Here is a 22,584-nt window from a genome sequence, read left to right as displayed (position 1 = left end):
ACTGAAACGAGGCAGAGAAAATCAGTGTTAGTGAATTCGATTTTGGGAATTTAGCTTTAATAATAAGAAATTGATATAATTTCATCAAATCATTTTACAGAAACGCTCAGAAAAAGCTTCCAAAAACAGTGAAACAACAATAATTCTAAAGACGTTTATAGTAATGATCATACTATGATATGGATTATAATAATACACTGATAATGATGATGATAATTATTCTGAAAGTGGTTATAATAATGATCGTACTGTAACAACTGCTACTTGAATGATGATAATAATATAGTAATAATAATTTTGGTGAAAAACAGGCAGAAATAACTTCACGAACTAGAGACTGTTCCGAACCCGATTATTCGTAGGCACAAAGTTAAAACTTTTGGTGCACATTATTCATGAGAGAAATAATGCAAAAATATGAGGGCGAAAAGGAGGTGCTGCTGCAGAAAACCTATATTCCGCTCTCTCTCTCTCTCTCGTTTTTGAGAGGAACCAACAGCTACCAGTTTCCTCTCTCTCTCTCTAGTTTTTGAGAGGGACCAGTTTCGTCTTTCTCTCTCTCTCTCTCTCGCGCGCTCTCATTTTATGAGAGGGACCAGTAGCTACCAGTTTCCTCTCTCTCTCTAGTTTTTGAGAGGGACCTATTTCGCCTTTCTCTCTCTCGCTCTCATTTTTGAGAGGGACCAGCAGGTTAAACACCCCCCCCCGCCCCCCCCCCCCCCCCCCCCCCCCCCCCCCCCCCCCCCCCCCCCCCCCCCCCCCCCCCCCCCCCCCCCCCCCCCCCCCCCCCCCCCCCCCCCCCCCCCCCCCCCCTCCTCGCTCTCTATTTTTTGAGAGGGACCAGTTGTTTCCAGTTTCCTCTCTCTCTCTCTGGTTATTGAGAGGGAAAAGCAGTTACCAATTTTGTATTCTCTTTCTCTTTGGCTCTCTCTCTCTAGTTTTTGAAAGGGAAAAAGAGGTTACCAATTTTGTTTCTCTTTATCTCTCTCTCTAGTTTTTGAGACGGAAAAGCAGTTACCAATTTTGTTTCTCTCTCTCTCTCTCTCTCTCTAGTTTTTGAGACGGAAAAGCAGTTACCAATTTTGTCTCTCTAGCATTTGAGACGGACAAGCAGTTACCAATTTTGTTTCTCTCTCTCTCTCTCGCTCTGTCGAAACAAATTTCTTCTGCAAGAATTCCTGATTCAACACCGGGCTGGCTAACTTGCGCTCCGCACAGCCCCAGGGGGAATTTCCTTGGCTTAAAACAAAAGCGATAAATTCTGCCGAAATTTTCAAGGTGTTTAACGCTGAGGAGGAGGAGGTAGTTTTACTGGTATATATATATATATATATATATATATATATATATCTATATATATATATATATTATATATATATATATATATATATAAATATATATATATATATATATACCATCTTCAATTGAAATAATGCATTATCATGTACGTAGCAGAAAAGCTGATTTCCACCACCAAAACTTTTCTGTTTTAACATTAGAGAAGTTTCAACTTTACAGTGGGCAGAATAAATTCTGGTCTTTTGCTCACTATATTCCGGCTTATTTTTAAGTCTTTGAAAAAAAAAAATAAGTTTCTCGTCTCATTTTCACACCGAGCGAGGGTCTGAAAATGAAATGGCGAGTGCGAGGTCCGTAGAGTTTTGTGAATCTATTCTCTTGGTCGACCACATCTAAGTCGACGAAAATGGAGCACACGAAAGTCTTGACTAATAACATTTATTTATCGATGTAGTCATAGTTTACACTTGTGTAATGTATATATATGAGTATATATATACACATATGTATATGTGTGTGTGCATGTGTTTGTGTGTCCGTGTGTTTAAGCTATGTCGTCTAACAGTTAGAACACTTATAGTCTCAGTAACGAAGAGCCCAGGGACGAGAGTGTACCGAGTAATCATGTGAATCCTCTCTCTTTCTCGTTTTTCCTTGCTTCTCCTGAAGTAAGTCTCTCTCTCTCTCTTTTCCTCGTTCTCCTGAAGTAAGTCTCTCTCTCTCTCTTTTCCCTGCTTCTCCTGAAGTGATTTTTTTTCTCTCTCTCTCTGTTTCTTCCTAATTCTTCAATAATTCTCTTTCCCATCAATAATTCTGTGTGTGTGCGTAAAATCAAAGCCAGATATTGACCTGGACCAAAATAAATAAATAAATAAATAAATAAAAACCTGTTGCTGACCTATCCGCAAAAAAAAAAAAGGAAAAAAAGATCAAGGGGAAGTTGAAAAAGCCTTCTAATACCATCGCAGAAATGTTCTTTCTTTAACTTTCTCCACTTCCAGCTTTCAAACTTTCTCTCGCCTTTCCGATCGAATTGTACCTACGCAACTCATACGTCACGCCTTTCCTGTGTCGGTTCTGAAGTGATAGCTTTGAAGGACGTATTCTAGGAGAGAGAGCTCGACAGACGTCTGTACAGAGATTTGTGTGAGTGCGGTTTCTGTATTATGAGACTAAGCTCTCTCATTAACAAATTGTCATTGATTCTAGTGCCCGGGGCATGTTCACACCCTGAAATCTACTCTGCGTAGGACACACTGAAACTAAATGGTTTGGAATATTTGCCAATGCTTGGTTGTTACTCTGACTACGGGTTCTCTCTCTCTCTCTCTCTCTTCGGCACTCAAGAAATATGCGATCTAATACAATCTGAAATCTACAGAGCGCTATTGATAGGATCCGGGCATAGACTAATGTTGCTGTTTTCGTTAATCAGACCTTGTGCCAGCACCGGCTTTTGCTCCTATGATGTCCCTAATACCAAATAATATACATAGCCTATATATGTATGTATATAAAGTTCTTGTAAACTAACCTTGATCATCATTCGTCATCGCTTGAACATGAATTGGACTAAGTCAGAGTAAAATATGAACATCTTATTTTGCAGCAGAACTGTAGTAGTTGTTAGCCAGTTCCGATTGACAACTGACTTAATACAACGAAAAAAAAATATCGTCGTCTATTTGTTTCCATTGTAATTAAAAAAAATACTTTTTATTACATGCAAGTAAGCCTACATATAGTATTATAATTGGGACTGAGAATGTGACCATTTAGTTTGTTTTTATTTATCTATTTAAATTAATAAAGTTTATTTACAAACATGGCAATTTTCATTTACACAATAATTTTTTACATACTTAATAATTCGAGTTTATCTCGAGTTTAAAGTTCTATTTCATTAAAGTTTTTAACTCTACTTAGCCATATGCAATAAGATTGCTGTGTTTTTATCTTTATTTTTTACGTAATCAAAATCAAACATTAAAGGTTTTAGCCAATATCTGTTCACAATAGTGGCAACTATACTGCCGCGCCAGCCGCCATTACCACTGAAGTTTGAACACCTGCACTCTGATATCGGTGACTGACCAGTAACACTTTAACACCTCTTCTCGGACATAAGTGGCCACTAACAGTTAACACCCCTTCTCGAAAATAAGTGACCGGTAACACCTAACACCTCTTCTTGGATTATAAGTGACCGGTGACACTTAACACCTCTCTTCTCGGATTATAAGTCCCAATAACACCTACTATGAACCCCTCTGCTCGAACCGAAGTGAAAAGTGACATCAGGCACTTCAGTATACTCCCGTCAGAGCATTTCCTTCCTTCGTTAAGTACCCGTCAGAGGAATCCTCACATCCACAAGGTCTTGAGTGCAAGCGGACACGGCTAAGGCGTTTGTGTACCTTCTTGAGTGATGTTTACCCCGTGACGTCACCATAATACGGTAAGACTATTTATATTGATGACGGATACCAGACTGCTTTTACTCTGTAAGCTCCAGAGACCGTCACCAAAGCTCGCAACAGACATTGGGAGTTGGGCGGGAGCGAGAATGGGTCACAATGAGTCTTCAAAAGTAGAAGTAGGGCGTGTACGAGATACAATTTTAAGGAAAAAATGCGTCTATTTTTTAAAACACTGAGAGGCGGTTATGTGTTGATTCAAGTAGTATGTCCTGCCTTACGTGAAACTTATGAACATTTCTCGAGGTTTCTTTATACATTTAAAAAGATATAATGTATTTTTTAACAATCACAACCTTTGATGGAACGTAAACGGTTTCATTTTTTCATATTTATATGGACGAAGTTGGTATTTGCAGACACGATCTGCTTGGTTCCATATGCCACACCGATCTTAACTTTATGGTCCATCTTCGCAAGAGGGTCTGCCCCTCACTTTTTTTTCTCTTCTACTATACTTCACTTTCCCTCCCTTTTTTCCTTCAACCTTTCCCATCCCGAGTATCCGCCTTTAGGCTTAAACTGGATTGTATCCAGAGGTACTCTTCCTTCTCCCCTATTCTCCACTTCCCTATCCTTATCCTAGTCCTAGTTTGGTCCATGTGAACAAACTTACTTCTTTTGTTCTACAAAGTTCCAGATTTTCATATTACTTTTTTGACATTTCATCGCCATTTCGTTTTGTGTACAAACTTTCGTTGTATGTGGAATATTTTCCCCCATTCTTTTGTTGGTGCTTAAATTATTCTTTCAAGTTCGTCCGCTGCTTTTTTTTTTTTTTTTTTTTTTTTTTTTTTTTTTTTTGCAAGAAGAATGTATGACCACTGAATCAAGGAAGAGGATATGTTAGATAGCATGAAACAGGATTAAGAGACAGAATGAGAGAGAAATGTAAGGATGAATATGTTAAAAAATCAGTTTGGAAAACTACAAAATTAAAAATTTTTAATTCTCCTTAAGATACGTGGCCTAGCAATTTCTTAAAAGTTCACAAAGGGAATAATAAATCCATTTTAGGAGCTGCTGAAAAGGAAATATTAAAGAAAAGGAAAAATAGTGTCTAGATTGAAGAAAACGGAAAAGTGTCTGGATTAAAGAAAATGGGAAAAGTGTCTAAATTAAAGAAAATGGGAAAAAGAGTGTCTCCCTTAAGGAAAATGGGAAAATAGTGTCTGGGTGTGTCATGGCATCAGCAGGTCTGAAGGGGCACTGTAAGTTCTGCAAAAAAAGAAGAAGAAGAAGAAGAAGAAAGGTAAAATAAAAATCCTCCACTCAACCAACTGACCAGTCAAATCATTTTTAAACTGTCGTGATGCGAAAAATGAAAAGACAGACAATTTGCACCGTTTTATTTATATAATAATACATAAAAAATATTCTAGAATATTTAAAAACAAGCTCGAAAAACCAGCGTGAGCGTACTGGCCTATCAGACTTGGGAGACGTGTATGCGGAGCGGTGAGGATCGCAGGCTATCCAACATGGCTGACGAAGTTGTGGTGACTTCCTTCTGCCAATCCAGTTGATTATCCCGAAACGAAATCACCATCTGTAACTGTATCCATGATAGCTGCCGAAGGGGTCGGTAGGGTCGCTCGGATAGACGAAGCTGTACTGAGGCTCACCAGGCGTCCTGACTGGGGTGGACCTCTTGTCCAGGTGGTGGTGGTACAGGCCGAAGGGCCTACCGTAGTAAGGGTACCTCCTGTAGTATCCGAAGGGCCTGTTGAAGTACGGATGCAGATGCGACATGTAGCTGTAGGCGTAGCTGGGTTCAGCCGAAGCCTCTGCCGACCTCTTCCCGATGCCGTGCACCTGGGGGAAGATGTAGGACGTAGCGCCCCCGGGGTGGACCGCTACGCCCTTGCCGTCTTCCCTGCTGGGGTGGTTGCGATAGTGCTGGTAGTGGTGGTACGGATAGTGGTAGTACGGATGGTACCTGTGGGGGTGGTAGTAGTAAGGGAACTCTCCCGGAGCAAAGGGCTTGGGCAATTCCCTCAGGATGGATGGTCTCAGTGTCTCTGGTGTTATGACGCTCGCTGGCTCTGACTCCTGGACCATGTTGTCTTGTCCCAGAGACGACGCCACCGCCACCGCCATCAAGATGACAACCTGCTGGAGAATGGAGTAGTAGTACTAAGTTTTACAACTCTCTCTCTCTCTCTCTCTCTCTCTCTCTCATAGAACGCAAAGGACCACCATACAGATACACTTTTGGGTATTCAAGGGTTACACTTCCACACATAAGGTTCGTCCACATTATACGTTAAACATGTCGCAGACTCATGTTGGCTAATGATCGCATGCATGTTACAAACACGTTGACAACAAGATAATCGTTGGAGGGCTGGTTAAGACTACCAAAAAAGCTGGTAACTTATATTAAACCTGTACGTGACTTGTGAGCGATAAGTTAACGACGTGTGTTTATGACATGTTTTAACTTTTTTTTTTTTTTTTTTTTTTTTTTACTTAGACGTCAGAACGGACTGAGATAATAAATACTGACCTTACTGTGGATCGCACTGGCTTCTGGCCTACAGACGACGGCAATGAATTTTATATTATAAACGTACAGGAAGTTTAAAATACGTCTTTTTCTTGATGCAGATGGCATTAGGACAGTCCTCCCAGTGTCCGTTTACAGCACGGGGACGGAAAATAACGCACTAATACGGCAAAGGATATAATTGTAGCTAAGCCTTGGAAAATGTCTGTGCCTTCATACGTTTTATTGAGAGACATCTCGGAAGAATAAATCTAAAGAAAAGATAACAGACACTGAGTGAATAACTCAGTTACGATCAGACAGTGACGTCATACTGATTACTGGACTAGTTTAGCTTTTTTTTTTTCAATCTGAAACTAAGCACCGCTTCAAAAAATAAAATTTTATATTGTTTAAGCCGAGCTATATTCGTATCGAGGTCAGGGAATTTTGTGACATTTTGGCTGATATAAAATCAGATGTAAAAACTGTTTTCGGTTGGCGTTCTCAAACGAGAGTGGCATTTTTTTTTTTAAATTAAGAATAGTGACTATCACTCCTTAAAAACAAATGAAAAGCACAGCCCGTTTTTCATTCTGCTCAAACACTCGAGCTTAAAACATAAACTGTCTTTTACTCTGACCGAATATACCAACAGCGAATCTTTTTTTTAATGGCGAGGATATTTGCGATCTCGCTGTATTGGTAAATTAAAATGTGGATGCATTAATCGTGCGAAATAATTTTTCGGTTTGGCGAACGAAGTCAACAACGAAAAGAAGTGTTTAGATTTTATCCAACTCGCTCGTTTCAATAACGCTCGTTATTTTATTGTAGTTGCAATATTTTCATGTTGCAAGAATTTTATATGACGTTTGCAAATGGTTCGTCTACCTACGCATAATTTGCATTTATGGAAAAAGGTTTTCCTTTCAAAGGATATCAAGTCTTCCGGCATTGTAGGCATTACCTCAGGTTCTTTGCAGCGTCCCTTCGGCCCTTACCTGCAACTACTTTCAATCCTTTTACTGTACCTCCTTTCATATTCTCTGTCTTCCATCTTACTTTCCACCCTCTCCTAGCAATTGATTCATAATGCAACTGCGAGGCTTTCCTCCTGATACACCTTCCAAACCTTTTAACTGTCAATTTCCATTTCAGCGCTGAATGGCCTTAGTTGCCCCAGTGCTTGGCATTATGCCTAAAACATATAAATCAATCAATTAACAGTTCTTCTGAAAGTGGCCTTGATTTTTGCAAAGACAAATATTATTACGAAAATTCAGCACAATTACTCATCGCACATACGATTAAATTGTCTGTAGAAGCACCGTACTGGAACAGTTTAATAGGCAATAATATAGCAATTGACTTTCAAGAACGGTAATTAGGCGAAACGATAATGACCTAATCAAAAGGCAAATAAAATAACCAATCTTGTTCTTCCCTCAGATCCGAGATTCTGAAAATGCGGAGAAATTTTCTATGCAAGTCGTGCAAAGCAATTTATTTCTAATGTATGAATTTCCAGTTGGCTCTCACTTACACCTTAATCAATTCTCCAGTCTCCTATATAATGAATGAATCAGTTATGAACGAAGTAACGGAGATCTGATCAATTATCTCTCAGTCAATGGATTTCCAACTAGCTTTCCCTTTTACCCTAAATTTTCAGTCTTCGAAATATTAATGGACTAATCAGGTATGAAGGAAGCAACGAAGATTATCATGATCTCTCACCTTAAGCACCATGGTTGTTCCTCACCGGGTAATACAGTTGTTGCTCACTGGTTTGACTCTGCAGAAGTCACTGGTCCTGGCTGGTACTTTCGGAGGAATATATATACCGCTTTTGCGACCTTCGTCCGGGACCCTCTCTCCCAAAAATGCTCGTGTTTTGCAGTCGGGGACAATTAAGTGTTTTATGCTCTCTCGCGACTTTGCGAGGGAGCTGAACAAAAAGGTAAAAGAGAGAGTTAGCGACTTTGCGTAGGGTTGCGACACGCAGGGGGTTGAGAGAGTTCCCACCGTTACCAGCCCCCACCCCCTGGCTTCAACCTTCCCCCTCAAAGCTTCCTTTTCCTTTGCCTGTTTCCTTCCCCCTTCCCCCTACCCTTATTCCTCCCTCTCCACCCCTTCTCGTATTTCCTTCTTCCCCCGCTCTTCGCCTGTTCCTATACCCCCTCCCCGTTTTTTCCCCCCTCCCCATCTCCAACCCCTTCTTGTGTTTCCCTATTCCTCCTCCTCACCTGTTTTCTTCCCCTACCCCTTTTCCCTTCCCCCCATTCCCCTGCCTATCCTGTTTCCCCTATTCCTCTTCTTCCCCTGTTTCCTTCAACCCTACCCCTTCCCTCCCTTTCCTGCCCACACCCCTTCCCATGCGTTCCCTTCTTCACCTGTTCCTTTACCCCTACCTCCTCCCACTTCCCCTCTCATTACCCCCTTCCTCCCCCCCTTCCCCCCCCCCTCTCATCTACTCCCCTCTCGACATAATTTATTCCCATTATGTGAGGACACAGTTTGTTGACATGTGGGAACTCAGACGTTACCCCGCAAGGCGTGGTTTTGGTGTGACTTTGTTTTCTTGTCAAGGCGTCTCGTCATCATCTATCTACCTTACTAACTATTAACTACTCCGGAGAAGCTGGAACCTTAAATTACATCCTTGAGGTACGCTTGAATCGGTACGCTTTAAGCTTATAATAATTTCAGTCTTCGTCAAGCTTGCTCAAGAACTTTTGAAAGCGCTTTTGTTAAAAAGAAAAAAAAAGCGTGAGGTCAGAATTTTTCCTCCGTGAAGTCTGGGAAGAAATGTCTCACGTCTTGTTTGTTTACTCGTGGAAGTATTCACGCTTCTAGTTAAAAATGTCTGCTTGCTTGTTACGCGCATGGATGTATGCATACGCATACACGCACACACACACACCCACACAAAGATGGATGGACGCGCTCTGCACGCAAGAAAATTCTACGATAGATAGTATTGAATAAATCATGTTTCAAAATTCAAAATTACCTGAATCGGATTCTCTTAATTTCACTTCAGAGGTAATTTATTGATACATTTAATTACTGTGCATATCTTATGAGTTACATTCGATGCTAAGGTTCATACAGAATTTTAATTGTATGCTGATGAGATGATATATATTATTAAGAATTTTAATGAGATCTGGATTTGATTTGGAAAGGTAAAGTTGAGAGAGAGAGCAGTAAATAGTGATGGGAAGAGAGAGAGCAGAAAATAATAATGAAAAGAGAGAGAGAGGGACAGCAAAATGGAGAGAGAGAGAAAGAGAGTAAAATCAAGGAAAGAGTGAGAGCTAGATAGATAGGTGGCTAGAGAGAAAGCCAGAAACAACAAGAATGGGGAGACAGAGACAGAGAGAAAGCAAAATTACAGGTAAAGTGAGAGATAGATAAATAGATAGAGAGAGGGAGAGACAGAGAAAAACAAACATGGAGAGAGAGAGAGAGAAATTCAATCAACATTGCAGTCTCCCCTTAGAATGTTGTGCCGAGAAATGACATTGGCCAAAGCTTAAATTATGTGCGCTAATAATTCATCACTGCCCACTTTACGGTCTTGAAATTCTTAATAATTCCATTGTTTCTGAGAGACGAAATAGCCCACTAAAATTAACCCTTATTAGTTATTTCTCCCGACTTTGATCCTGAGATAAGATAATAATAATAATAATAATAATATAATATTATTATTATTATTATTAATAATACTTATTATTATTATTATTCTCCAGGTTAAATCGTGAGTGCATACTTCTGCATATAGACTAATTATTGTTATTATTATTATCTAGGTTAGATCGTGAGAGAGAGAAAGAGAGAGAGAGAGGAACAATCAGAGAGAGAAAGAGAGAGAGAGAGAGAGAGGAACAAGCAGAGAGAGAAAGAGAGGAAGAAGCAGAGAGAGAAATTGGGAGAGAACGAGCGGAAGATATGTCAACTGGACAGCCTTGCAGCAGTACCTGCCGCCCAAGAGGTGGGTACCCCAACCAACACCCAACCGACGCTAATAACTCAGGCCAGACCACGCAGATCTGAACGCCTCAGGGAGAGATTTCGTTACCATCCAACGACCAATTAAAATCCCTGCCCACCGACCCGCCCACCGATTGTACACGACCTTGCATGCTATAAATACTTGTAAAACGTATCTTAATTCACTTTACTGTAAACTCTCATAGATGACTGCCTGTGCGCTGTCGACACGTTAGAGGAATAAACCTAAGACAAATGAAAATCTTTACATGTCCTTAGGAAACTTAATACACCAGCTACATGCTGACGAGAAAAAGATAATAAGAAGAATTGAGAAGATTCTATATAAATTAAATGCCGTTGAAACAGCTATTGTATTCAATGCTACTGCCCTCGGAGAAGGCCTACTTCCAAATAGACTATTGTTATTATTATTATTATTCGGAAAGAAAGAGAGAGAGATAGACAGAAATTCTGAATCCTATAACGAATTAAATGGTAAGAGCTGTACCCAGCAAAAAAAGGAAAGAAAAAAAAATTATTATCTGAATCGTATTTTTAGCACGTTCCATAATACTGGAACCTTCAGCCGAATCCATTTAATGCTATTTCTAATTACCAAAACGTTGGCTGATAACGCTGCAAATGGTGAAATGGGAGAGGGGGAAAAAATAACGTAAAATGAATTGCTTCATTAATGAACTTCCAAAACCGAGTTACGACGGAATATTTCATTTTTTTCATTTTACGTTTTTTTTTTTTTTCTTTTTTAGGGGGGTTGGGTGGAATGAACTTTGAAATTCTGTATTCTGCTGTATTTCATTTAGGTTTTAGATGTATGCTTATTATTTTGTACGTTATATTTTGTGATTTTTGAGATAAATTACGTTGGCGTTGACATTTCTAACGAACTGTATTGTAGAATTACATGCGCAGGCGCATTAGTGTACACGCATACACAAACATTACTATACAAACAAGCGCACATACAAAGCAGCCCAACAGACACACACACGCATATATACTATATATATATATATATATATATATATATATATATATATATATATATATATATACACACACACACACACACACACATATATAATTATTATATATATGTATGTGTGTGTGATTCTATTTTTAAATAGGTCAGTTTCTACTGACTTCAAGTCCCCTTTGTTTTTTCAATGAGAACTCACGCTCCATATGACCCATGATAATGATTTAATAATGAATTACCAAGTGTCACGAGGCATCATGCAAACGTACAAGAATATGCAGATATGCAAATTACCTTCGAAATGGAAGGTTAATTTTTTCTCCCGAATATTAATTCCAGCGAAATATTATCAGCGAAAATGCAAATTCTAACAGCGTAGAAAATAGGGGTGAAGGACATTAACCCTTAAAGATCTCGGTTCGAAGGGTGCTTATCCTTTGCAGGAAAGAGAGAGGAATGTGAGAGAGAAAATGATTGAGAGAGTATCTTATTCTTGTCAGGAGAGAGAGAGAGAGAGAAATTATGCTATCCTTGTCAGTAGGGAGGGAGAGAGAGAAAGAGAATATTATATTCTTGTCATGAGAGAGAGAGAATATGCTATCCTTGGAGAGAGAGAGAGAGTAGGCTATCCTTTGAGAGAGAGAGAGAAATATACTATCCTTTTTAGGGTATAGAGAGACATAGAATATGCTAGCTTTGTGGAGAGAGGAGAGAGAGAATATCCTATCCTTGTCAGTATGGGCTCAAATAAAGAGAATATCTTATCTTTGTCAGGAGAGAGAGAGAGAAAATAATATGCTATCCTCATCGGTATGGAGACAAAGGGAGAGAATATCTTATCCTTGTCAGGAGAGACAGACAGAGAGAATAATATGCTATCCTTGTCAACAGGGAGAGAAAGAAAGAGACTATCTTATCCTTGTCAGGAGAGAGAGAATAAGCTATCTTTGTCGAGAGAGCTAGACATATGCTACCCTTTTCAGGATAGAGAGAGACAAACAAAATATGCTATCCTTGTCGAGAGAGAGAGAGAGAGAGTAAAGCTTTGTTAGTTGAACTAATGTATAATAGAGACAAACTGGGATGATGAATCACCCTTATGTGAACAACCTCTGAATTCGGAGCAATTTCTCGAGCTCTGGTGTTGACTGAGGCTTTGTTCATACGTGAACAACCTATGAATTGAACGGTTGTAGAGCTTTGATGTCGTGGCTTTGTTCTTAAGTGAACAGTCTCTTCGCTAGCAGAATTTCTTGAACTTTGGTGTTGGCTGTTGCTTTGTTCATATGTGAACCATCTGTGAATTTAGCGTAATTTGTTCTGGAGTTGACTATGGCTTTGTTCATATGTGAATAACCTCTGCATTTGACGGTTCTTGAATTGTGGTTTATACTGGCTTTGTTCATATGTGAATAATATTTGCATTCAATGGTTCTTGATTTGTGGTTTTAATTGTGGCTTTGTTCACATGTGAATAACCTCTGCATTCAACGGTTCTTGAATTGTGGTTTTGATTGTGGGTTTGTTCACATGTGAATAACCTCTGCATTTAACGGTTCTTGAATTGTGGTTTTGATTGTGGGTTTGTTCACATGTGAATAACCTCTGCATTTAACGGTTCTTGAATTGTGGTTTTGATTGTGGGTTTGTTCACATGTGAATAACCTCTGCATTTAACGGTTCTTGAATTGTGGTTTTGATTGTGGGTTTGTTCACATGTGAATAACCTCTGCAATTACAGGTTCTTGAACTCTGGTATATGATGCGGTTGGGTTCATACGTGAACAAGCTCAACATTCAGCGGAATTTATCGAACTATGACGCTGGCTGTGGCTTTGTTCATAATGTGAACAACCTCTGCGTTTAATGGTTCTTGAATTCTGTCGTAGGACGGGGCTTGGTTCATACGTATACCGTCAACTCTGGCGTTGGCTATGATAAGGGGGAAGGAGTGATACAGTTCGACTATCAAGGAGGAAAACGAAAATACAGAGATTGAAAAATTAATAATAATACTAATAAAAAAATTATAATAATAATAAATAGAAAGATTATGAATTTTCACAGATTCCCCTGAATTACATTATTTAGGCTATGCGTTAGCATTTTTCTTACGATTACGAATTATTGTTATTAGATTATCCGTGAATTACGAGGTATATGATAAAATTTACCTTGATTTATTTTACGTATGAAAATGAGTTTTTTTTTTGTTTTTTTTTCCATTTATATATAATTTATTCTGAGAGAATTTCATAAGGCTCATGTTCGGGGTTAAGGTTTTGCCTTTGCAACGGCGCCTCAGTTTATCGTGAGGCGTCGTTCAAGTTTCGAACATTTCCTTCATTTATTTTTATTTTCGTCTATGTGTCTACCTTGGTATAAGTAAATAGTTTTCTTTTCATTTAGTAAAATTTCTTATAAAGATACGACTACAACTCTTCCTTTATACCAAACGAAATGTACAGCGTCGAATGGCGGGAAAAATTAAGAGTCAAGTCGGTTGCGTTTTCTGCGACCTGAATCCGACCTGTACGACTTACTTATGAACTCCTTTTTTTATAATTAGCTGCAGCATCCGTTCTACAAATCCCTTTCAAGGGAAATTTCACCTGAAACAAAGAGACTGTGTTCTAGAAATTCAGGTCACGTGATACAGTCAACTGCATTACGCAGTGATGAGGGAGCGTAAAAAAAATGAAAATAAAAAACGCTCCCAAGAGCAGCGTCGCATTACGCGGTTTTGTAGAACGTTCCCACGAATAGGAGGAGAAGGAGGAGTTTTGTACGTGAGGAAAAAAGCCTCTCCCTACTAGTATGTTGGGGATGGAGAGAGAGAGAGAGGGAAAGATGAGCTATATACAAGGCGTATCGTGATTTATGTTTCTTTGTTTCTTTGTCCCTCTTCGCGACAGAGGAAGTTTGGGACAACGCGAGCTCTGACCCCTTATGTCGGTGGGTCGCGTTCACTGCGTGAGCAACGCGTGAGTGGGGATTTTGTAGACCTATATATATATATATATATATATATATATAATATATATATATATATATATATATATATATATATATATTATACATATATTATATATATTATGTATATATATATTAAGGCATTTCTTTTATAGGCCCAAGTTTTTAAGTGCTGATGATCAATGGAGTAATATGTAATCAGGCATCAGTGTTGAAATTTGCAATCTGGTTTCGGTTTATTGACTGCCAATTAAAAGAAGCGACGTGTAATCATGTTCCAATTGAAATGTTTGATAAAAGTGGCAATTTGTAATCAGCCTTCTGTTGTTAAGTGCCAATTAAAAAAGGGTAAAGTGTAATCAGACTTCACTTGTTAATCGCCATTTGAAAAGAGCAATGTGCAACCAGGCTTCCGTTGCTAAGTTCTAATGAAAATGATTAATGAGTAATATGCAATAGGTCTTCAGCTGTTAGGTGCTAACGAGAAAGTTAGAGAAATGTCACTTATTTTTATCTATTTATCTATTTTTTTTTTTTTTTTTGCTAGGAATCAGGTTCTCAAGCATTAAGTGCTCAGTTAAAAAGTGTAGTACGAGAAATAGCGTAGTTATTAGTTTGCCTAGAAATCAAGTTCTCGATTGCGAAGGCAAATGAAAAAGAAGTAAACGGGTAAGGTGTTCATCGTCCTTGGGCGGGAGGGAGGAGCTGGCTGATGGGGGAGAGGTTTGTTTACAATTGAACGTCCATACCAGACGGCATATAACTTCAAATACAGCGTATGGTTGGCAGTGCTTAGTGTAAGTGCTTCGCAACCTTCTACGTATCTGTAGTGACGTTTTGCTAACGTATTTGGCCATCTTTTTACGATGGTAAGTTTTGTGAATAATTTTTTTTTTTTTTAGTGGAAGTGTTTGTTTTATTTGCACTGTTCGTTTGTGACAAGCGGGTTGGTTTGGCATTAACTGCTGCATTCTATAGGCTTAATTAGATCATTGTATCCATTTCGGAAGGTTCTTCCTAATTGTTCATAATTCTCTTTTGACAGATGTTTTGGGAATTCGTCACTTCAAAATTATCTAGAGATGTTTGGTATAGTATGCCGGTATGAATGGTGAGTTTTTTTTTTTTTTTTTTTTTTTTTCAAAATTTTCGTTAAGAAAAAGCCGCAAGCTAATCCTCCCCCCTAACATGGGCAGGGCCCCCTGGTGGGGGAGGATGTCCCATCTGGCATACGGTAAAATTTACCGTATGGCAGAACGGGGCTTTTGCGCCCCCAAAAAAAGGAAAAAAAAAGGAGAAAAGTTTTTGTCTGTTCATTAGATAAGTTTTTCCCAAAAAACAGTTCTCTAGTAACTGAAGTTTGTTATTAGATTTTACTTAAGTTTTTATACTTTGTTGTTGCAGGCCTAATGGAGTTTATCTTTACTTTGCTCTTATTGTTAAAATTGAATTACATATTTTAAAGCTTAAAGCTATGTGGTTTGCTTTTTCAAAAGTATAATAGCGCAAATTTAACCTTAAGGTTTACTGAAAAGTTATATATATAAAAACTTGTTTTTGCTTAATTCTTATTGAATAAGGTAACCAGTATATTAGCTAACTTTTGAGTATGTTTAATGCACAGGTAAAAGATCGCAGTGAAAAACACCTGTTACAGCTGCCATATTCTCTACACAGGTATAGTTCGTATGGAGATGGAGATGTTAAATTATGTTAATATGGGAGTTCACGGTGCATCAAGCAATCTAGTCAATTCCTGCTGAAAATAAACTCGAGTCAAAATTGAAAAGTTTAGGACCATCGCCAATTTCAAAGCGGGTGGTTGGAACCATATTAGGTATTGTTTGACGAAATACTTTCGTATCGTTAATTTAAATTGCCTGTAATACTGCAACGTTTAGGCAAGAATGTTTTTGATACATTAAACTTACAGCTATTTGAGTTTTGGATTTTTTTTTCATGAAATTTATTTTTGATTTTTACGATGACAAAATGTCTAACTCAAATTCTACCAAGTTTTCTACCAAGTTTCCTGAAGTAATTTTTATGTAAGGCCAACCAAAGGCAGTGGCCTCCCAGGCTATAAGATAATATTCAACCGTGTATATTTTAAATGTTAATACTTTGATATGAACGTATAGTTTAAATGTTAATACATTGATATGAACGTAAAGTAAGTCTGGGATATAAATCTCTGATCGTAAGTGAGAAATTTGCAAGAATGAAAACAATCTAATTTATCGAAAATTTTTAGAGAGGTTTATACTGATACTTCAATTTGCATAAAACGTAGTGTTAAAACAATGTGTTTATACTGAATCTGTCTTAAAAGACAACAAGCTGATACATAAATGAACAGACATTGTAGAAAACGAACATGTCTTGTATAGAGGGACGAGTCTCTCTCTCTCTCTCTCTCTCTCTCTCTCTCTCTCTCTCTCTCTCTCTCTCTCCAACCACGATATATACCTTACTAGTAGAAAGTGTTGGTGATCATTAAACAGCAAGTGATAGAGAGAGAGAGAGAGATGGTCTGCAATCAAGAGACGATTTTCACCGGTGATGACCGCTCTCGTTAACTGATGATTGCTGATAATCCTCCAGCCATCAGCGTCCAAAAGTGACAGTTGTTGGATATTAATGTGTTATATAAAATCAGACGGTAATGGCTTAAGTGACTCTGGCATGGAGGTTTGGTTATTGTGTCTTGAAAAATGAAGACAAGGAAAAAATCGCAGTTTTATGCTTGGTTATTACTGATCGTAATTTGCATATGTACTCATTGCACTCTTAGCAGTAAGCGTAACATGTACGTACGTACCTTCAGGCTGTAGGTGCGTTATTTCTGTAGCTTTGCGACAGGATAGGTTTCAAGTCTGTTCATAATCTTTGCACCTTTGCTGAGACGAAGAAAATGCAGTTTCAGCCTATAACAAAACCATAACTGTGCTTAACCAAACTAAGATTAGTCGTGTATGGTTGGTAAAAAAAAAAAAAAAAAAAAAAAAAAAAAAAAAAAAGATAGTTCGAAAAAGACATAACAAAAGGCAAACGGCTAAACTAATTAAGTGGATACTAAAGATTGATTCCTAGATATTGCGGCAAATTGTCTTCTTGAATGTTCATACAAGCAAAGAGAGAATTTGTTCTTGAAAAGTTTCGCCTCTGCGCGAAACATCAGTAAACTATCAGTCTCCTCCATTTCCGTCTAGGCCCAGAGAAGTCTGGTAACAATCAGGTACATATTGTAATTCTTGTGCTGACAGAATAATACTGTACTTGTCTCCTTCGTATACCGTTTTGTTGATTAAACTGTGAGCGAAAATTGTTGCACTCGATAAATGCAGGATAGTAGGCCTATCAGAACTCCCGAGCTTCAGGTCATGAACGTCCGCTCAGGCTTCATGAGCGGAGCCAGCTGTACTTGATTAATACAGGATAGTAGGCCTATCAGAATCCTGAGGAAGGACACGGACGTTCATGGCGATCTTCAGGTCATGAACGTCCGTTCAGGCTTCCTGAGAAATCCTGAACACGAGAAATTCTAAGAGACCGTAATGGTGGTACCGCTACACACCTTCCTTTACCACAAAGCATCCGGGTACAGGGGACTGAATGACGTATGGAGCCGTTGTAAAGGCTAAACCCAACCACTGTTCCCACTACTACTACTCCTGCTACTACTACTACTACTACTACTTACTACTACTACTACGCTATGTAATTGTTAGATCCGTCTCAGGAAATGACTGGTTTCTCTTTCATTTTGCCCTGAGTTTTCTTCTCCTTCACAAGCAGTTTCTCTTCTCATCTTATTTAAAGAAAACAAACTGCTTTTGACGCTGGTACTGTGTTGTGCGTTTTCCCGTAAGTTGTCTTAGGTATTTTTCCGATTGTACATTTTTATAATATACTCCACAGACCACTCTTACAGGCTGCAGTTCCTGTACAAAGGTTGTTTATGCTGCTAAAACTGTTTGCTCTCTCCCTACGCTACGAGTTTTCCTATATATATATATTTCAACTGGCTCTCGTATCGTAGATTTATGTGTTCGTTTATCTATCGTTATTTTTATTGTGTTGGGTTATAATTCTCCTCTGGATGTGTCCATGTATGTATGTATGTATGTATGTATGGTCATTCCATTCTCGTGGACACTATTTTAAACTGTGGGGCTATTATTGGTTGGTTCCTCATGTGCGCATTCACATTTTACTGAGATGTTTTCCATATGTTATGGTACAAGTTCGCTGAAACAGTTTAAGCCGGTTGATGTACAATTGGCAGAAAACCAGAAGCTTGCTGCAACAGTTTTAAGCCGGTTGATGTATAATTGGCATTGATTGATTGTAGGTTATCCGGCGTCTGTAGAACCATGGGCGTAATCAGCCAATTACGCTTGGCTGTAACTTAAGCATCAATTAATTTGGCATCTATGACGCAATTTGTGAGCGGAGTTTTAATTTTTTTTAGATGTAGGGAAACCAGATTTTTTCATGACTGAGGAGAGGGAAAAAAAATTCTATCTCATGCCATATTTTTCCATGGGAGATTCGTCATGATCAGAACCTCTACTGGTAACATTTGGTAAGAGACTTTCTTACAAATGAATAATTAGAGAATAATTATACAAAGGCCATATACATATTTCAGGTACACTTATAGTGATCATGTCTAAAATGTATTCAGATGTACATACCCTGAAGACGGGGTAGTGCCGTCAGTGCACCTCACGCCGTGCACTGTAGGCATTACTTAAGGTTCATTTCAGCGTCTCTTCGGCTCCGAGCTGTAACCCTGTTCATTCCTTTTACTGTACCTCCGTTCATATTCTCTTTCTTCCATCTTGCTATTCAACCGCTCTTAAAATTAGTTTATTCGTGCGACTGTGGGGTTTTCCATCCTGTTAACCTTTCAGACCTCTCTGAATGACCTCATAGGGCCCAGCGCCTGGCCCATGACCTAGCTTCTGTATTCCATACCATTCACGTTGAACTTAAACAAAGAGGGTTATGGATACAATGAAAATGATAGTGGCCTCTCTCTCTCTCTCTCTCTCTCTGTTCTGTTCGTGATTGCAAAACGGCAAACATTGACTAATGGTCGTGATCAATCAGGGAACGGTTTTGCAACATTTGCCGGCAATCCTCATGAACTGGTGATTGCCCGATAATCCCTGAACTATAAAAATGTCGGAGGCCTCTGGTTGTGGTTATTAATAGATGCGGAAATCCGAACGTGAATACTCCAAATTAATTATTCATTGGACTTTTTCGATAGAGAGAGAGAGAGAGGCTTTAATATAAATATATATATATATATATATATATATATATATATATATATATATATATATATATATGTGTGTGTGTTTGTGTGTATGTGTGTGTGTGAGTGTGTTTTGCAATAGCACGAAGGAACACGTACTTGAGAATATCCTTGAATCCACGGTAGGATGGTAAGGTGAAACAGGGATTTGGAACAAGTGCTTTCGTAGTACTATATTCTGCATTTTCAAGCATATACTAGAGCGCACCAGCGGCGTGGTTGGCATGGTATTACCGTCCCACCTCGGTGGTCGCGGGATCGATTCTTGGCCCCATTCCATTGAAGAGTGAGAGATGTGTATTTCTGGTGATAGAAGTTCACTCTCGACGTGGTTTTTCGGAAGTCACGTAAAGCCGTTGGTCCCGTTGCTGAATAACCGCTGGTTTCATGCAACGTAAAAGCACCATACAAACAAACAAACAAACAAAGAATATACTACGAAAGCATTAACTTGTTCCCAGTCCTTTTTTCACTTACCTTTCTAACGTGGATTTAAAGTATATATTATACATATTATGATATATTATAGATATATATATTATATATATTATAGTAATATATTATGTATATTAGATTATATTATATTATATATATATATAAATATATATAATTATGGTGTTTATTTTTATTATGGTGTAGCATTGTTTACATAAAACACAATAAATTTTAGATATTAGGATTTGTTGACAAATTAAAGTTGTGATTATGTATTTCATGCTTTATTTGCGAAACAAACAAAACATAGAATAGATATAAACGTTCTGCAATAGGAATATAGTAGAGTCTCTTTAACTTCATGTCCTATTTGGCAAATCTGTTGTATCAGGAGAAGAATAATCCTTATTAGAAGGCTTCATGTTGGTAATATCTCCATTTTTCTCACTAATCTCTCCATTTCTGACCTCGAACACTGTCATATCATCATTGTCTCTGAAGTCATCTTGCTCTGTGGGTGAATCATATTGATAAAGAACCTCAGGTACATCAGCAAACGACTCCAGGTGGCCCAACGCCTCCGGTCCATTATCAGATGATTTTCTTCTTAGGTCCAGCATTCCTGGTCCATGGTCAGCTGGTCCCTTTTCCTGAAGACCATAGACTTGGTCCCATATTTCCGATCCATACTCAACTGCCCTCTTTCCTAGGAGACCAAAGACCTTGTCCAATACTTCTGGTCCATAGCTGGCTCTTTGTACCTGGTCCATCACCCCCGGTCCATAGTCGGCTGACCTCTTTCCCCTGAGACCGAAGACCTGATTGCTGACGTAGGAGGTTCCTCCTCCAGGATGTTTGGCAACTGCTATGCCCTTCAGAGTTTCTCTGCCATGGTTGGGCAGATGGGGACGATGATGAGGGTAGTAGCTGTGATAGTAGTGCTTGGGATGATGGTAAGGATGGTAATAGTGGTACGGTTGGTAATGGTGGTAACGGTAATATCTTGGTTGGTAATACTGTTGACTTGGAACACTTCTGGTGGCTTCTGCAGTTAATGCAGTGAATAGCAGTAAGACCTAAGGAAAAGAAAGGGTTTGTATTAGATATTTAAATCATGATAGATTTTAAATAGAAGCAGAAACAAACGATGAAAATAGATTATGAATACAGTCTTCTTAAGTCCTCTGTGTACATAATGTATCATATTCAAATCTCAATAATCATCATTGTTTTAGTAGGTATACAATGCGGATTTGGAACTTTTTTGCCTTACTTCTTGCTATTCCACTCTTAGTGATTCTCTGCGAAATGGAAATGAGAGAGAGAGAGAGAGAGAGAGAGAGAGAGAGAGAGAGTTTACGATGAAGGTATATCAATGCTCATTATTTATTCTTACGTGTTTGTAGTAGAGTAATAGGGGAATTCTTTATACTGACACACCCTGACACGCACCTACATACACACATACGTGTATGTATGTATGTATTTATGTAAGAGTTAGAGAGAGAGAGAGAGAGAGAGAGAGAGGAAGTAAAAACATACAAAAAAACAAGAAAGTAGAAAAGAGTAAGAAACAAATTTATTTAATATAAATCAAAAGCCACTTACCAGGCACTTCATGGCTTAATGTATCGACAGGTGGTTGCTGTTATTGTCGCTGCTTCTCGAACTCGAGGAGCTCCTCGACTGACGAGGAAGCACGAGGACCACCTCCTTATATACAGGAAGTCGCCGGAAGTGTGAGGAGCGAAGGAAAGATGTGCATCCTGTCAACATCCGCTAAAGGGTCGTTTCCGAGATCCTGGATTCCTGTAAGAGACACGCACAGATGGCAGAAAGTGGCGTTCCTACAGTTTAACCACAGAATGCCCCCGCCCCCCCCTGACTCTGTCTGAATCGAGGAGAGGTATGTCATTATTGGAGGTTGTTCCTTCCTCGACAGTGGACGAAACCTAATGATATGTTATCTGGTTCCGGTTGCTTGTGGTTGACGTTTTTTATTTAAAGCATATCAAAGAATTGATTTGGAAATTCCCTTGAAGCTTTATTCATTTTTCAAGATTTTCTATGCGTCTGTATAATTGCAAACTTATTAAGTTTAAAACAGCTCTATATATGCACCCTGATATTTGACACACATTCGTCGTTTTAGTCTTTTACGTTATATATATTTATGATTTCACTGAGATACGTTTATAAATTCTCCTGCATTAATTAGTCACTTGCCTCTCCAAACGTTACCTGCGCAACTGAAAATAAAAAAGGGAAAATAATGCATGACGTTTATCTTGCATGAACGCCGTAATTTCTTTCTTGAGTAAGTGTACACCCTCGTTTTTTCTCTGTTTATTTATGTAACTTCCTGCGCCTTAAATTTAAATCTTTTGTCTGGTTATTTATCATTGCATTGTAGAAGTCTATAAGGAAATCAGTGCGTGATCGGTATGGTCTTGGCCTGCCACTTCGATGACCGCGAGTTAGATTCTCGGGCATTTCCCTGAGGGGTTAGAGATGTGTGTTTCTGGTGATAGAAGTTCACCCTCGACGTGGTTCGGAAGTCACGTCAAGCCGTTGGTCC

General features: G+C 38.7%; 2 protein-coding genes across 3 annotated transcripts; both read right to left on the bottom strand.

Moving 5' to 3' along the window:
* Nucleotides 1-5,110: 5,110 nt before the first annotated feature.
* Nucleotides 5,111-8,107, bottom strand: LOC135205933 (uncharacterized). 2 transcript variants are annotated; one of them, XM_064237125.1, is made up of 2 exons: nt 8,005-8,107; nt 5,111-5,888 (listed from the first exon to the last, which is right to left on the bottom strand). In XM_064237125.1, exons 1-2 carry the CDS (start codon nt 8,014-8,016, stop codon nt 5,319-5,321), a joined length of 582 nt encoding a protein of 193 aa, XP_064093195.1. In that variant the 5' UTR covers nt 8,017-8,107; the 3' UTR covers nt 5,111-5,318. The 2 variants fall into 2 exon arrangements, with proteins under 2 accessions (XP_064093195.1, XP_064093193.1); XM_064237123.1 differs by having other exon boundaries at nt 5,111-5,891; nt 8,005-8,095.
* A 12,258-nt stretch (nt 8,108-20,365) lies between these two features.
* LOC135205998 (uncharacterized) lies at nt 20,366-21,903 on the bottom strand. The gene is made up of 2 exons (XM_064237169.1): nt 21,615-21,903; nt 20,366-21,082 (listed from the first exon to the last, which is right to left on the bottom strand). Exons 1-2 carry the CDS (start codon nt 21,624-21,626, stop codon nt 20,366-20,368), a joined length of 729 nt encoding a protein of 242 aa, XP_064093239.1. The 5' UTR covers nt 21,627-21,903.
* Between the last annotated feature and the right edge of the window lie 681 nt (nt 21,904-22,584).

The sequence above is a fragment of the Macrobrachium nipponense genome, chromosome 29 (assembly GCF_015104395.2).
Source record: "Macrobrachium nipponense isolate FS-2020 chromosome 29, ASM1510439v2, whole genome shotgun sequence".
Classification (NCBI taxonomy): domain Eukaryota; kingdom Metazoa; phylum Arthropoda; class Malacostraca; order Decapoda; family Palaemonidae; genus Macrobrachium; species Macrobrachium nipponense.
This window is presented reverse-complemented; position numbering and strand designations above follow the sequence as displayed.